Source organism: Anopheles gambiae, chromosome 3, assembly GCF_943734735.2.
Source record: "Anopheles gambiae chromosome 3, idAnoGambNW_F1_1, whole genome shotgun sequence".
NCBI classification, from domain to species: Eukaryota; Metazoa; Arthropoda; class Insecta; order Diptera; family Culicidae; genus Anopheles; species Anopheles gambiae.
Genome location: NC_064602.1, coordinates 289804 through 307975, shown reverse-complemented (window position 1 = coordinate 307975; position 18172 = coordinate 289804). Strand labels below are relative to the sequence as shown.

At 47.8% G+C, this 18172-nt stretch overlaps 1 protein-coding gene across 1 annotated transcript in view; it reads left to right on the top strand.

Annotated features, from left to right (window-relative positions):
* Positions 1–18172, top strand: part of LOC1278211 (uncharacterized) — a 31160-nt gene that overhangs the window by 2962 nt on the left and 10026 nt on the right. Inside the window, exon 2 of the mRNA XM_061662140.1 lies at positions 141–3206. Within this exon, the coding sequence (XP_061518124.1) occupies positions 3161–3206 (46 nt within the window). The 5' untranslated portion in view covers positions 141–3160. The remainder of the gene's footprint in view (positions 1–140; positions 3207–18172) is intronic.

Below are 18172 nucleotides of genomic sequence, written 5' to 3'. Positions count from 1 at the left end.
GGCCGTCGCCGAGTGCGTGCGAGAAACGGAAAGTGCTATCATACGCACCCAACCAACACCCAATATCTAGATTTGTTATAAACCTACGTTTTACTGTATTGTTCTCTTTTTCGTTTCCTAATTCCACCACTCCCGCACAGACATACCCTAGCGCAGCAGAACGCAGCCCGCTCGATGACGTCACAGCACGACGACACGCACGACCCTTCCAACGGACTTCCACCGAACTTCCCCATTATCTTTTCAACATGCTAGATACTGGATAGAGTCTCGCACCTCACTTCTCCTATTTTACTCTAGTATCCAACCTTCCCTCCTCAATCCTCTCTCCTCCTCCCTATCCTATGTAACTCTCTATATCCGTCTCTCTTTATCTCCTTCTCTTTCTATCTCTATCTATCTCTTTCTCTCTTGGCACCCTTTTCCATGCGCAAACATACCCCAGCGACAACGTGAGTGACTCCGTGTGGCCGCGCAACCCGGGGGGTGCAGCGGAACCTTGCCAGCGTTCTCTTCAGTTCTCGCGGCGCTCTCGCAACCGATTCCAACGCTCCAAAGCCGCCGTCTTTGCCGTACTTCGCTTGCGTATATGTGCGCGTTGCGTGTATACGCGAGAAGACTGAAAAAACGCACTGAGAATACGCGAGAGCAAAGCGCAATTGCGGCCGCGTGTACTTGGAGCGCCACAGCCAGACGGCGGCGGTGGCCGGCTGCGTGTAGTAGTACTCAGTCACACTCGCTGGGAGAAGGTTTTTTTAGTCCACAAACGATAGAGAAACGGTGCGGATATAGCTCCCGCTTGCGCGTGCGGTTCCGCGATCCACACAACCCTATGCCCTGTGCGTGCAAAGTTCGCAGAGTGAAACGCACAGAATCGACGGGAAAGTGCAAGTGGGAAACCAAGAGAAGCGTGAGAGTGTGAGTGTGTGTTAGAGAAAGGGAAACCGTGCATTGAAAGGTGTTCTTATAACCAGCACAAACCCACCCAACAACCATGTGCTCGGCAGCCTCTAATCGGCCTCCATAAGCTTCGCGGTTGGTGCAGCAGTGGGACTTAGCTGATCATTAGCAACTGCGAAAAAGAGCAGAAAAGAGTAATCAAGCAGTGTACGCACACCGACACAAACGCCACAAGTTCTTGCGCGTGTTCATGATCAACAGTTGCGCGATTGTTGCCTTTTACACTTGCTCTGCTAACAACAGTGACCGAGAAACAGAAAACAAAACGTCCAAACATCGTTGCAGTCCGGCCGCAAAGATCCTCGAGCCCACGAGAGGAGCAGATAGTGTGGCAGCAAAACGTAAACAAAAAACAACCTCCTCATGTTCTCACAACCATACGCACACACATGCAAAGAGGGACAAGCGATACGGGAAAATGAGGGAGGAGGTAAATAATGTTAAAAAATACCACACATCATCTTCATTAGCGGCCGTCGAGAGGAGCAAGATTATCAGCGGCAGCAGTCGTTGGTCGTAGTATCACTCCAGCACCCATTCCGAGGCGCGACGGGAACGGGTTGTGTGGGTAATGAGCGGTGGTGGTGGTGGTGGTAGTGCGGCTGCGGTTTGGCTACATCTGTCCCTGCACGGTCGCGTACGATCGCAGTCGGCATCCGTCCTTCGAGCGGCCACGATCGCGATCATCATTCAGCGCAAGAGTTCGGGGTTCGTTCCAATTACGCGGTTTAAGTGCTCCAGTAAGCAGTGTAGGAAGAAACTAAAGTTTAATGCCGTTTGCGTGAACGTTACTGTAGTTTTCCGGGAGTGTTATACCGGCAAACACTCAGCACGATCGATTGAGCGACGCACAAAATTCAGAGAGAGAGACACACGCACACAGTGAATGATTAATTCTTTGTTTACCTTTTCTGTTCACCCCCTGGGGTCACCCCCTCAGTGCAATCGGAACTGCAGTGCGTGCCGTACCGTGCCGTGCGTGCAATCGTCCTCCTCGGCAAGCGGCTACGCACGTATGCGTTACGGCTTCTCGCCCACGGCTCGATCGTGAGTAAGCAGCACGCACGTCGGTTCGGTCGAGTCGGTCGGTTCGGTTTCGCTCTCACGACGCCCTCTCACATAACACAGAAAAAGGCCGGCTCACGCGCGGTTTCAACGCGGTGAGCAAACGCAACAGCAGTACGTCGCCTCCGTCTGATTTGGAACCGAGTCCGGTACCGTCGGCACCCTCAGTCTCGTTTTCAAACTCGGAGACCAAAGGTGACGAACGCTCCCGAGTGTGTGTGTTGGCGCACTCGTCTCTGAAAAGTCGTCAAATACGCACGACGCACGCACAATTGTGCGACTGAAAGGGGGTTGGTTCACTGTTTGAAATTTAGAGAAACCGTCTATCACTGTTCAACCCAGCAAGCCCAAAAGTGAAAGTGAAAGTGAAATTTGGCCACCAAGAGGAAGCAGTTTTGGGGGCAGTGCTCGGACGATAAGCAACTCCAAGAACCAACCCTGAAAAGTCGACCACCAGGCGTCACGTGCGTGAGCGCAGCTGAAGAATCTTATATGTGCGTGCAACAACGGTTCGCGTTGCACCAGTGTGTTGTTGCATAATTTTGAACGCTTGCAACCAGTAACACACACTCATACGTGGCAACCTCGTCCTCGTTTTCTACGAAACCGAAACCGCCAAAAGGGCACCGGCAGGGTAAGGTGATGTAGAAAACGGCTGCCAGCCAGCCAGCCAGCTCGGTGCATCGGTTTGATGGTGGCAAACCGAAAATAGCGGACAGAAAAAGTTTTGGCGAAAAATAAAAAATAAACTACGTTGGCAAATTGGTGTCAACCCCACAAAGAGTGTTCGAGTGTGTGGCTGTGAGTAGTGAAAGTGTTTTTTTTTGTTATTTGGGGTTGAAAGTTTGAAACTACTCAAGCTGGATTTGGAAAATCCCCAGCAGTACTAGCTGAAAATTATCCTCCCAAGAAAAGGAGTTTTTGTTGGAGAGCTGCCAGTTGTCTGCATTTGATCCGGAACAAGGTTCCGGAATGTGAAGCAGTGTAGAGTGTCGATAGTTCCTTTGTCGCTCAATTTAAGGCTTATAATTGAAGTGTCAAGTACTTCGAACGTTGTTCAACGAGTGATAAACGGGTGTGTTTGTGTGTGTGTTTTGTAATTTCCTTCCACTTGGCGTCGAGCACAGCAGCAAAAATGGTTGCAAAAGGCGTCCGAAATCAGTACCTAGCGACGTACTGTGGTAAGTGACCATTTGTCCAACCTTTGTTGGAATTATTTACCTATATTATTTTTTAATTATATTTTAATGTCTTGCCCGCGCTCCAAAGCCCACCCATAAGTCCCTAAATCATTAAAGAAACTCTGCCAGCTGTTTTATTAACGTGTTTTGAGCCGTATGCATCTTCTGGCCGTATTCTGATCTAACGCACACGCGCGCGTACGCACTCACGACGGAACGCCGAGTGCGTACGCGGGTTTAACCGTTCCGGCACCAGCAGCAACCCGCAGCCCGGTCTAAACGTTCTAGATTGGAACCACTTTCGGTTTTCACTCGCACTTTCATTCATCTCGCTGCTCTCTCTCTCTCTCTGTCTCTGTCTCACTCTGCCTGTTTTGCATCATCGCCCGGTACCGAAACGAAATAGGTCGCCTAGCGACGGTCCGTAACATGTTCACAGCCAACCAACCACCGGAGCTTGTTAGTTCAATGAAGTGGCGTTCGAAAATTGTTTGTTCACCGATCTCGATTGCTGGTCGATCGCTTTGGAATTGATGGAAATCGTCGACGAGAACAGAATAAGGCGGCGGCACGCATGCATGAATGAGGGCGCTCTACCACATATGATCTGACACAAGAGGCTGCTGTGCTGGGGCGAACAAAATTTGTCCACCACCAATCAGATGTGTGACATGTGCGCTTACGCACTCAACGCACTAGAGCCGCAAGTTCTTGTGTTACAGAGAAGCGCGAACTAACGAACGAAAGAACGAAGTAACCTTTCCAGTTAACTGCTAATGGCCCGAGTGGCTAATGAAGTTCGTCTTCAACTGCAGAAAGTGGAGGAAGTGTGATGGAGGTGGGAAAAGACGGCTTAACACGAAAATTGATGACCGCCCGCGTCGTTGCGGACCAAGAACAGTGTACAGTATACATCAATAATTTACTTAATTTAAGCTACCGAACCCACTTCATGGCGCACACGCACACACATACTGGTAGCTGTTCATGTAATGGCCTGCAAAACTGTGGTTAATTGTAAAGTGCGTATTTATTTCAATGATTGAGCTTCGGTCCCAAAATTTGCTGGCCTGCCGTTGAAACGGTGTCTAATGCGTCGTCGTACAGGGAATTCTTCAAACATCCCAGACACGTCCGGGCAAAACAAGAGACAAAAAGTGAGGGAAGGAAGGAGATATGGAGAGAGAGGGACAGAGAGAGAGAATGGAGAAGAGAGGTAGAGAAAAAGGGAGAGAGACTAAGATTCAAAAGCGACAAATAACATTGAAACTGGTTTTACAGAAACAGCACCTAGGGGCCAAGGCAGAGTGGCATACAGATATAAATAAATAGATTCGAACATACACAGAGAACCGAAACTGGAAGGCGTCTGGCATGGGCTTGGTGGTGGAATTGGTCAAGGAAAGAACCACACACGACAAGGCATCTCCGTAAGTTGTGCGTGTTTCTGTGTGTGTCTCGGTGCGTCTCGTTGTCCTCGTCCTTATTGGTGCGCTCTTAAAAGACCCCGTCGTGCGCCCGGCAATGTATCCTTTTCCTGGTTTCTCCCCTGGAGGAGTGACATGGACATTGATTGATCTCTCACACGCAACCTGAACCGGAGACTGCTGTGCCCACTGGGTACATTGTATTTAGAGGGCGTAAAGGCATCACCACCAGCTTTGAATCGATACATTTTATATAATTAAACAATTTTGCATCCTCTCCCACACAAAGCATGCACATTCCAGCTTCAAGAACGTTATAAACCCCATTCACGAACATTCGTTTCAATGCAACCAAATGCAGCAGGAGCAACACCAGTACTCGTTGCATTTCCGATTTCCTTGAAAAAGTACCGTGGTGTCGGCTTACAAGGGCTGCCTCGACACAACCTCCCGGAGGTGGGACGGAATGCAACCGAACCCGATATCAAGAAGCCGCCAGAGGCCAGCCCAAATGACGCTCTGGTTTCTCGTTCCGTCATTCAATCGTCCAAAGCATTAAAAAGGAAACGAATCGTTGGAAAATCACATCGAACCACCAAATCGATCGCCTTGCAAACCCCGATCAAGTATAAGGATCAAAACTTAAGATTCAACGAGTTTCCTGAGGGGGGGGGGGGCGGAGCAATGAAACATAAAATAGCGAATCCCACCGTGGTACGACCCTTCCAGGAAGCACACACTCACTCGACGTTGGGGCCGGGCTGGAGTAATACGCAATTGCGCCACGGCGCTTCAAATAACGAAAAAATTGAACGATCGAATTCAGAAGGGAGCGTCGCATCGGGGAGAATAGGGGGAGCATTCCCGGATTCCGGGTGAACGGTATCAATTTTCTGTCATATCACCAAATACTCTTTTCGGTGCAAAACGTGCTCACACACCGAACTTGATCGTGCGCTAAGGATGAAACGTATAAGGAGGGGGAATAGGGGTGAAGAGAAAAGGTCGCGCGAGGTAAAATGCACCCTGTACTTTGGGTAATGTGTAGCTGTACATGTTCTCTTCTTCTTTTTGTTACTGCACCGTATGTTTCGAAACGGGTAACGTCTCTAGTAATGATTTTACAAGCGCAAAAAAAAACGAAAAGTATAAGCAGGTGCATCGGGTTGGATACGTCGGGGTATGTATGTCCCGCGGGTTTTGGCCGGAGTTTGGAAAGCGTTTTTGCGCTACACACGCGTTATGCATATCAACGAACGGGTGAAGGTGAAACTAAAGTTTGTGCAATTGTCGGCAGTTTGGACAATTTTTGGAAGGGACTTGTTTCGTCGGGTTTTTTTGTGTTTAATTAAATGTAAACATCACCCGGCTACCGTGAATTTTACAACCGATCACGTAATAAGCCAACCGATTTTGTTTTGGAACTGTTTTGGTGATTTTACGGAAGAAAAAAACACTCAAAAGAATGCGATTGAAATAGACATTTCAGTTTATTTTTCCTTTATTGAGTCGCAATTGTAATGCGCTAAGAAAACGAAAGTACGTATAGGCAGAGTGAAATATATACAACACTTGCGTGAGTGGTAGATTTGTCGAGGAAAAAGAGGAACAAAACCATCACAAAACCAACACCATTCGAATGTAATAGACAAGCGTGGAAGCGATGAAAAAAGGAAGCTTGAAAAAAAACAAGTTGTTACCAATGTTGGTAATTGCCACACGTACCAACAACAACAAGAAAAAACGACACATTCAAGTAACGACTAGCAGAAGCAGGGCAAGAAAAACATTGAGATGAAAAACACACATCATACTAACTAACAACATCATCATCAACAGCAGCAACACAAGGGTGCAGGAGAGCGGGCGCGGGAGAGCGGCCGCGGGGGAATGATCGCGAGCGAAAGAAAGAAAATACAATAAATAACAGATAAAGCCCCTAGAAATAGGCTATATTGCCTTTGGGTCATGGCTCTGCCACCGTCGCCCCTCCCGCCGTGGGGCTTAAATCCCACCATCTGGGATTTGAAGGTCAGAAAGTAAAGGAAGCGAAATAGAAAGGAAAAGCGAACTAGAGAAAAGCGAACCGCTTGCTCCGCATGGCAGGGAAAGATTGTACGAGCGGGGATATCAGCGTGGAAAGTTACGCTGTTGTGCGCGATCATCATCACGATCATCGTCATCGGTGATCATCAATCCCTCTTGAACCTGCGTAAAGTAGCCTGCCTGCATGCCCGTTCAACACACCCCTTTGGGCTGTGGCCCAGCATCATGAAACAGTGGGGAAAAAAACATGCAAAGTGATAAAAAGAAAAGGAAAGCAAATAAAAAGAGAAGTAGAAAAAAGTACGATTTAAAAGAAGAGAAACACAGCAACTACGGAAAGAAGAGAATGAGAGGAAAAAACAACGAATAAATGCACGCACAAATGGGAGAAGCGAAGCAATACCAAAACGAAACAAACAGCGACTGACGAAAGCAAAAGCAAAACACCGTGACTCGCGGATAGCGAAAGGAAGCAATTGAGAAGCGCACGGAAGGAGACAGCAGCAACTAGAGCAGCAGTAGAGAAGAAGAGATGAGCGTTAGCGTGTGATACGCAACGCAACGCCAGTGGAATGGAATGGAAGACAGGAAAAAGGAAGCGTAAGCGAAACGGAATGAAAGAAGGAAATCGGAAAGGAATAGTAGTGTGCTCATACGCATAAATGTATATGAAACCGTTTGTGGATGGCACGGAGAGAGAGCACACAGGGAAGGTGTTCAATTGATCGGTTGGCTTGCAACCTTTTCCTCCCCTTCCTCACCCTGCGTTCATTTTCCTTTCATTAGGCCGCGGGCGAGAAGGAAATCGAAAGCAACCGGAGGATATGGAAGTCGTAAGATCGTAACGATCATCATTCGATCAGCAATCGTCATCTATTCTGTGTTTTTGTGGGTTTCATACTTGACTGCCTTTTGCGTTACCTTCGCGTATGTCTCGTACTCTATGCCAGTAGTATTTTCGACGACCTCTCGAGTGAGGAAACGGCTCGCAACGGATGGATTTAATTATTTCGTTTAGCCGCGGACGGAATTGCTTCCGTTCGCTCGCGGTTCCAATTGATGATGATCATCGTGAAGGTTTTCCTTTCCAACCGCACGACCACCGTCAATTCAGGTGCACCGACACAACCTGGAAAGGTCACGTGGCACGTGGGGACACTATAGGAAATAGCGAGAGGTTCCACAGAAAGCGAGAGGTTCCAAGACACTCCAAGATCTCTAAAAGAAATTGGAGGTCCTCTTTGCTTGCTTGCAGGTTGACATTATCGTTTGCGATCTTCTTGATCGCAGTTTGAGTCCCCCTCTTGTCATCTTCGAAACTGCTCACCTTCCCCCTTCTTCAGCACGTTGGACACACGAATTTCGCCAACAGAAAAACTTGTTTCCAACGTAACCAGTTTCTTTTAGTCCGTATGGAGGGATTTCGCAGGGAGGGGATCTAAGTGATCAAACTTTTGGATAGTACGGACGGACGGGCGGAATCTGAAGACACCCCGCAGGTCCAGACTGGTTCCAACAACCAGCCACTGGGACGGACACAAATAAACGAACAAACATACATACACTAAACAAAAAAACCGGTAATTTCGACATCCACACCACTGTCCACCGGCGCTGATCCCATCTTGGCTGAGACTCTTGTGCCACCTGAAGTTTCGATGTCTGGGCCCCCTCCGAGCATATTTAAGCCACTCTCCACCAGACATCAGCACCACCGGCTTCATAAGGCCACAAGCACGACACAAGCACGACGAAGATTGCAAACCAAAGGAGATAGCTAACTCAGCAGCTTAGCCAGACAGCTGGCCTCCATGTATCTGTGCCTTACCACCTTACCGTACCCTTTTCGCCTCTTTGGAATGAACCTCTGGATTGGTTCAATTTACCGAAAGTTAATATATTGCGATATTGCCCTACGTTGCGTCTCTTGCCACCGATCGAAAGAAGACTTTGCTCGGCGAATGAAAGTAACTTCAATTCCCCTCGACAGTGTATTGGATTGGGTTGACTCTAGACTGAGAGTATCCTACAGAAAACTCCAGCCTTTTCTTCGTCTTGAGATCTCCTCTTGTTTCATCCACAAACTATCAAACTGCCATAAGGTGGTGATTTAAAGCAGTTTGGGGGAACCTACAGACTACGGTATCACTATTTACCATACAATCGATCTGCCAGCGCCTATAAAGTCCAAGCTTTCCACCTACCACACACGACCACATTGGATATATCGGGCCAGTAGACCTCGTTTTTCGTCACTCTCTTCTCTCTTGATCTCTGACTCGATCAGATTCAAAACTACACCTTGCTTCCTCCTACTCACTAGCAAGTGCCTGAACGGCACGCTTTATTGGGTCAAAGTTAGTACTCCGCATGAGACACACGATCAATCGATCAGGTTGGAGAGTCGTCGAAGAAACGGTCTGGGGTAGGGTTCCAGAAAAGAGTTTGGCTTAAGATTTGTGAAATCGCTCGCGTGTCTGACCATTTTTTGCAAAGCCTCAATTTTCAAAACCTACCAACCTAACCGGGCAGGCTGGAGAACGAGCGAACCCGTTTTTCCTGGGCTCGCGATCGCGCTAGCCCGCGACCTACTATTTCGACGCGACGGGAAAGGGTCTGCGTCTCCTTCGAACCAGTAAGGTTGACGGAGGTGTTCCTTTCCGAAAGTTGGAGAGGGGGAGGAGAAGGCCTCTTGCCCGACCCGAATGTGCAAAAGCAAAACTTTTCCTTTTCGCTAAACCTTTGGTGGGCCTTCCGAATGTGGGCCGAAAGATTCTTTCGGTGTGGAGTGCAAAACCGGTGTGTGTAGCTGTGTGCTCTTGTTTTCTCTGCCAGTATGTAATGGGGAGTGGAATTTGCCCTTCTACCCACTCTCCGTTTGGTGTTGCCGACCCATTAGATAGGCAACGACGACTAAGACGACGAAGACCACCGCGTCCTGCCACTACTATTAATTCCAAAAACCGACACGGTGAGTGAATAATGCGCTCATTAACACATCACATCACGCTGTGAGCATGAATTATTGCTGAGGGGCCTCTACACTGATTGGGCAATCACCACCCAAGCCCGGTCCAGCCACTCGAACGTCAGGAGCATAAAGCTTTTACAATCACATTTCGCATTTATAGTAGCTTCACTGTACAACGCGCTGCCGGAGAAAAGCACGACTAAATAATACAACGAGAATAACGCACACACGAATAATAAAACAAATCTCGAACTCGCAGCCGGGCATATAAATCCACTGATCGAGGAGGGCTGATTGCGTTTTAATAGAAGAATTATACAAGTCACCGCGACGGTTCCTACAACCTAACCACAGACCTGGCGCAAGCGATGCGCTCCATAAATTTACCACAAGTTACTACACCCCTTTTCCCCACATCCTCCCATGCAAAGACACCCAGTCAGCGACCACCGGAGTCTCATAAATATTCTCCTTTCGGTTTCGTTTCACGCGCTTTGCTGTGCGCGAAAACGTTAAATCAAAACGTACGAAAAATAGCACCACCAACCCCTCACCAGGAGCAGGTTTTTTGTTGTTGTCCACGGCTATCCCATATAGGAAGCTTTCGATCCGCACCACCTTCCCCAAATCGTCACATCCAACACGTGTGTGTGTGTGTGTGTGTGTGTGTGTGTGTGTGTGTGAGTGTGCGTACATAATGTTGCATTTCACGAAAAGGGGCAGGTCGTAGAACTGAGGTAAACACCTTTTTCCCGAGTTTACGCGCTTTCGATGGTAAAAAGTTTCCCCGACTACCGAAAACCCTGCCTGTCCGGCATGCTGATTGAAAATTAAATTAAGCGTGTATGTGTGTGCGCGTGTGTGTTTGCTTATTAAAATTCAACTCTGCCAAAGTAAATTAACATATAGTCCAGAAAAAACACAACAAAACACCGGACCAAACTAAAAGCTGTGTTTGAGCATGGGTGTGCTGTGTTGTGTTTGCCGGATTAGGTTCCGGACTGCGCCGGCGCTACGTGAACACGCATTCACGTTCGTTTCCTTTTCTGAGGGTGTCTCCAAACAGCACCTAACCTGTGACTTTTGGGGAGCCACTGATGAAACGTGTGGCTTCAACTTCAACGATGAGAGAAGATGCATCGCGTTGCAATTTCACAGCAAACGTCAAACCTGACTTACTGCACACGAGAGTTAATGCCTCAAATACACCTGATAAAACATTTGAAAATAAAGCTCATAAATAATATATAGCTGAATATAAAGCTTATACGAATGCTACATTCTTAAGAAAAGGAGTAGAACGTGGCCAAGATCTCTTCATGTGATGTAAACATAGAACGTAAAAAGGAGCTTTTCCAGAATGAATTGACGTCCCAGGTGAGGTTCTACTTACACCAAGACGAATCAAATACGAGATCAAAAGAAAATCGTACCCATTGCTTTCAAAATTGTTTTCAATTGAATTAACAACATTCAACCTAGACGCTTAACACGTTTCATACTCTTGTCGGGGTTGAAAAGTAATAACCACACGACTGTTTTACTTTTCTTATCGTTTGCTTTCCATTGCAAGTAGTGCAATACTGTCGTTAACCTCTACCAGTGCCAAGCAAAACCCTTGATCCTTGTGGTTAATGTATTGACTTTTGCGGCTCACACCACAATCAGTGAATTATTAACATAAAGCTTTAAGCCAGACAATCATAACTCACTCCCCCACGTCTTGTTGTAGAGCATTAACTGGCTTTATGCTGGACCGACCTGTATTTTCGGTGGTCATTAAACCCCACGACGACCCCCATTAGCTTCTTGCACGTTGCTAAGGTAACCATGGGCACCACAACAGAGCAACACAAGCCAGCAGGATCCAAATTTTGGTCACCGAACGGCACCCACAAACCCCTTTATTCCGGATCGATTTTCTTCTGTCTTCAAAGAAAAAAACGGGGCCAACTCTGTATGGTGCACGACAGCCCCATGTCGCACCGTGCTGTGAAGGCGTTAATGAAAAATGCCAAAGATGGCACACACACTTCTCTTTTTGCCCCCAACTACCCTGCGTGATCTCACCCCAGTTCATGCATCCTTACGTGTTGATCCTGCGTTGGAATGGAGCGCATAGTGGCGACACGATCGCGCGCGCACAGCCATATTTAACCACCCGATAACCCGTCGTCCTCGGACCGTCAAAGCATCGAGTGCAGGTTTCACATTAGCTGCGAGTCGCCAGGAAACCACCCTGCCCCTTCACCTCCACCAGCAGTGTCTCTTTTAGCAGTGTGTGCTCGCACAAGAACGCAAATATTTACGAAAACGAAACCAACCGCGGCAAGCAGCCGCGCGGCGTTTCGCGATTTGTTGTTATTTGTGGGGCGAAGAGGGAAGAGAAGAGATGGTAGATTTTGGATCACACACACGCTTGCGTTTCCGCTCGACCAACCATTGAACGGAGCGCGCACATAAACCTTCAGGGGGTGGGACGTAAGGTTAAAGAAGAAAAAAACGCTCCACCATCACCATCAATCCCTTGCCCAACCTGGTCCTGGCACGTTTCGGGAGAACGGTGGGAATACCAAACAACCCCACCGAAAACAAAATTGCCATCCCCCTTCTGCCCGCCCTTGCCTACCTGCCGGGCCCATGTGTGTGTATGCTGTGTTGTGTTTGGAGCCACCGCGCCTTGTTTGAATCTTCTTGTCGAAAATAATGCTCCGTTTTGTTTTGTTTTTTTTTCACCCTCACTTTACCTGCTCTCACACTCCCATTTGTTTCTCCAAACCTGCAGGAATGATTTCACCTTCAGGGTGACCTTCGCGCACCGGTCGGTGCGTATATTTCATTGAACCTGCGAAAATATGCGCTCCTGCGGATGGAACGGAACTGCTTTGAACCCACCCCCACCCTTCCCTACCATTACCATAATCACCCTCTTGGAAGGATAAAAGGATGCTCGATTTGTTGCTACACACACACGCTCCATTTGGCTGTACGAATGTGCCGGTAAACGGCAGAACCGTGGTGCACGAAGTACGCCATGTTTCTATGGGTCCCTCACATTTATGAGGCACACACATCGCGCCAGAGCTCCCGGCCCCAAGGCAGCAACGAAGCATACTGATGTACCCAGCAAGAACACGCACACACATGGCCGCGAGACAAGACAAAAAACAGCAAACAGAATTACAAACGCCTCCTCAATCTTCCATCGTCGAAAGGTGATCGCAAGATAGACAGGTTGCGTCGAGAATGAAGTCGGCTGTGGAGCGAGAACTGCCACGTTTTTGCACCGCTTTTCGCTTCACTGGATCGTACACGAATGCGGCGGCACGATCTTTTTCAAAAACATGAAGTGTCTGATCGTTGGCCCCCTCATGCCTCATGCACTCCAGGAGCGAAAAGACTTGAAACATGGAAGGAAGACATTTTATAACTAATTATAACAATCATTTCTGGACCGCAAACGTAAGGGGCTCTTCCCATGTGTGGATGGCGCGCAGCGCGAGGTTGGTGTGGAATTGGTGTTGAAATTGCTTACCATTAAACTGAAGCGAACGTCAATGTGATTGGCCGCACCAAAAGGCTCCGGTTTTTTGACCGATCGCGAATTATAGTCGACCACGAGAGAACAAGGGGAAGATGATAATTTTGGCAAACCTCTATTCTAGCCCATTTCGGGTGACGGTTCGACTTGGAGCGAGATAATCAATTAGCATCCTTTAAAAACCCGACTTCCCAATGTGGTCAATGCACCTTTGGCTTGCGACGATCTGCCACAAAATCAATGCTCATTTTGTGTCATTAAACAAACAACAGCTCCAAGTTGGTGCCACGTCTGGACGGACAGGTTCTACCACTTTCGGTTGACGAGCGCCTCGGTCCATCTAGGCTGCAGTTTGGCGATCCTGATCAACGAGATTGCGCTTTCATCTTTGTTGGCTTCCGTCCTTCCTTCCCTACCTGTCTGAATGCGTTTTGCGAAACTTACTGCTACATCTGTGTGCATCTTTCGGCCCCCTGAAGGCAAATTTTAGCAATTGCGTGGAGCTTGGATTTCGGTTTCCTGGATTCTGACTGCAGACAACTAATCGACGCTAATTAATTGTACAAAAAGCTTCAACTTTTCATTTATTCTTGCCGTATGTTCTTCTCCAACAAGCAGACCAAGTATGAACACGTTTATGAAACAGAAAATTTCGTTCTGAGCTATTGAGACATCTGGACAGTTCAATTCCCTTGCCTCTGTACAATACACAATCTACATGATCTACAGGGACTTTAGTCCCACATAGTGTGCACATTGTGCCATGGGAACCCCTTTTTTCGTAAAAAAAATACACTAACTGTTACAGATAAATCGTAAAATGCAAATTTCGCAAACCATAAACACGGCCGCAAAACACATCATGTACGCGCCCCTACTGGTAGCTCAGGACGCTTCGCAATTTGCGGTTAATGCAACAACCTTCGGCACTTGACGCTTATCTTTATTTGCTAATGCCTTGTTTTACTGCTTGTGGCCCAAAGTCGCCTCCATCTCAGACCTTCGTCTGGGTACCTCCGATACCACATGACATCTTCACCCGACGATCGGAGGATGGTTTGCATTGTCGATAGGTGGACATTCTTGACCATCGGTTCCTTGCCATCGGCCCCTGATCACATCATCATCGTCTGCTAACCAACGCGGTAAAGACGCACCGACAACGGATGACCGAAGCGGATAGCAGAGTTTGACAGTCATGCGTTCATGCGCAACCGCAACCGTCTCACGGGTGTAGCCGTTGTTGACTTTCCACGCATAAATTGTCACCCCTCCCTGTCACCGTGTTGGCTTGATGTGCGCGCGGTACCTATAAGCATCTCATTTGGAAGTCCAAATGCGTTTATCTTGTGAAGTTTGAATTTGCATTTCCCACAGGATGGACGTCCCCGCGACACCCTCCCTGACTCGATCGTCCGAATCACAGCCAATGACAACCTAACTGTACCTTGGGGCTTGCGGAGTTGTGAAACAAAAAATCCGGTAGCTCGTTTTGTGGTCGGGCAGTTTCGATATCGAGCTTCTGTTTCGATTGCCAACCAGTCTAAAAAGCTCGCAGACCTCAGGCAGCAATCGAAACTTTCTTCCATCCTCTAGCGCCTACGGGGCAGTGGAACAAAAGTGAAATTATTATTACTAAATTGCAAACTGGTTCACGACGCGTGCGCCGAATGCCGGGCCCGTTTGCAGGATAGGCCTTCGCTTGGCCCGCCCGGCATTTCGATGGTTTGACTTCGTGGAACCGTGACCATGTAGGCGCGACCACCACTCGTAAACATGCCTGATACGTGTACATGTGTCTGTTATATCCATTTCACCTTGTCACCATTGGGGATGAAGTGGTAGTAGTGCTGCCAACAGTAGTAGCGAGTAGTAGTAGCCGTCACCAAAGGGCCAGCGAATTATGAATAACATTGAGTCTCGTGACCACGCGACCATGCGGTGTCTTCGTCTCTTTGTATGTGTTCGATTTCTCTCCTCTCCAGATTCGCCATTAATTCTGCTAATCTTCTCTTTCCGACTTTCTGGCCGTCGCCATCGATCGGTTGACGGTGGTTGGGGTAGATGAAGGTTCACAAGAGCTTCGTGGGCCGCTCCATCGCCTTACTCTACGGCCGATTTCTCCTGGTTGGCGTTGTGTTGGATTTACATGTTAAGTCCGCCCTGTCTGGCATCTTGTCTCCTCTCCTTTTTCTCTACTAACGTAATGTCTTAAGCGGCTGGTTTTTTTGCAGATGCTGAAGACATCCACCAACATACACACGCTCCTGACAAGTTTCCTTACATATTCCGAGACGCTCTGCTTGCACTCTTTCCCAATTTTGGAGTCCAACTGGTTAAATATCCTACAATAGTTGTCATAAAATCACCTGTTTTTTGTTTTTTATGTAAATATTGCTCTCGCCAACGCTGGGTTTACAATGTTAAACACAATTTTGATAATTGAAAAGCGAAACAAAATGCATAGGGCACAACTAAACGACTACAATTAATATGTTTACAACGTCAATCAACACGGATGTGCGCAATCAAACATGCATTAATCCTCATCGCAACACTCGATCGACGGCAACAAGGGGAATCGAAACGGGAAGAGACACGTCCCTAAAGACATGTCACAAAAGCTATCAACAGCCTTCACTACATTGTAGTGCCAACACCAGTCATTCCTTCGCCTCTACGACTACAGCTCCAAAGAAGGTGACCAACAAACCCTGCCTGCCGGCTGTAAGATTATTGGCCACCCCGACCGGCTCGGCTGACTCATTAGCGTGAAACTAGGTCCAGCAGCCTTCGCTTCTCTCACCTATGCCCGTGACATATTTAAATTATGCTCTCGCACACACTCATACACACTCTCGCTCTTCTCTATGAGCAGCTGGTCACAACCTTTCATGCCAGATTGGAGTAGCGCGAGCAACTCGTTATCGTTTCACTTTCATCTTCCACTTCTCCGTTTGGTTGGTTCGCTTTGTTCGTAGGCAACAAAACTACAACCAAGCACAACTTGACACTTGGCAATTGTCCCTCATACCCGGGCTGGACACACTAGTACCCTGAATTTCCCACTTCATTGGTCCAATCGATCAGTTTTGACGCTTTACAATTGCCAACATTCGTTCCGATGCCGGCGACTCAAAAAGCGAAGGGCCTAGACGTAAATTGGTCCCCAAGTACGCAAAACGGGTAAAAGCAATCTAGACTAGATCGCCGATCCGCGTTTGTTATTCAATTGGTTTGAAATTCGCGACCCTAAGCAAGTAAGTGGGCCGCCTTGGAACTGAGAACAGCTGCTACTGCTGCTGCTCCTTCCGCACAATTGCTCACACTTCAAACCAGTAAGAACCAAGGGGCTGGCTTACATACAAAAACCCCGAAAGCGGTGTCAGTGCCTTGTGAAGAGTTGCTCAACTTTTCCTTTTTTCGCGTCTCTTCTGCATGCTGCGGTTGCATTCCGTGCGAAATTCCGACCGACCACATGGCTGACGTTGAGGTTCACCAGCAGCAGCGTAAACATCTATTGCTGCGCTACACGCAAACGCTAACGCAGGTGGGCGTGCATTCTGTCAAACACACACAGCCCGCTAAACACCTTGTGTGTGTGTGTGTGTGGGTGTGTGCGTGTGTGTGTGTATGTGCATTTGTGTTCAATAATTGCTGATAAACCCGAAATGTCGGCCAAATATTTTGTGGTTCCTTTTTCTGTTGCACACTTACACGGTTCGCTTATTGATGGAGTGAGCTGACGGGAGTGGTGACGGGAGGTTTATTTTGCTTTCGATGTACAACGATGACAACGAAAAAAAAGGAAATTGCAACGACATGTACGATGAGTACCTTACGGGACGGAACGATCTTTTGTTTGCCCGTTCGTCATAATTTGTTTTGTTATTTTTGGGCCACCATCGCCACACATCACCGAAATAAAAAATTGGCTGGGAAGCAATAACACATCCAAAATAATGTTTCCTCCCTCGTGCGCAACACACCATACCCTTTTCAACTCCTACACACATACAGACACAGCCCTCACCCCTCTGTTACAGCTAACAGCTGGCTTTGATCGAACGTTACCGATGGCCTAGTTCTGGTGAGCTCATCACTACCATCGCAAAGATAACAACACAACACACAAAACGTACCGTACACTCTTAAGTGCTTGTGTCGTAGGGGTGAGGGAAGCTGTTGGGGATAGGGATTCACCCCCTGCGGCCTTCGGTTCGGTATGCCAACCCCTGTCCTACCACACATGTACCACCCAATCACTATTCGCTCATTATACTATGCGCTTAACTGCTCTTCCTTATGACACAGAGGAACCCTTCCTTCCGTCGAGTTCAATTCAACGTTTCCACGGCGCGGCTCGTCACTTCATCGATTCATCTGAAAATCATTCACTTCATTATTTTCTTCACACAACTACACCCTATTCACCTGTTCTTTCTATATGTTTTTCTCTCTCGCTCTCTTTGCAAACCTTCTCTCTGTATTTCTCCCCTTGCTCTGAGACATGCTGCCTGCTCAACCAACTAGATAAGCAAACTCACACTGAGTGCTCCTGTCCCCTAGTGGTGAGTGTAGTGTGTATTCAGAGTGTGCGTAATGCGCGAATCGCCCGCGAAACACGATCCGTTTGCGCAAATGCGCACCAACCAAAATTTTAACGAGGGATACGAGGATCTACGGGTGGTCGATCCGCTTGGATTGCCCCCACCCCTGCAGTGCTAATGTAAAGTCATTATTTACAGCTTTATTCTTCAATTTTGGAAGATCATTCTGTCTGCAGCTCACAAACAACAGCAAGACAACACAGGGATGGCGTGATGCAACACAAAAGTGCATGGGTTGCAATGGGGGATTTGAGGGTTCTTTTGGTCGGAGATCCTCCAGAAGATCAAAAGATGTGCTGGGCTTACCTGTCCCGGAATGTTTCGTTTTGTAAAGATGCTATCGACAACGGGACGAGTCCCTGACTCACTGT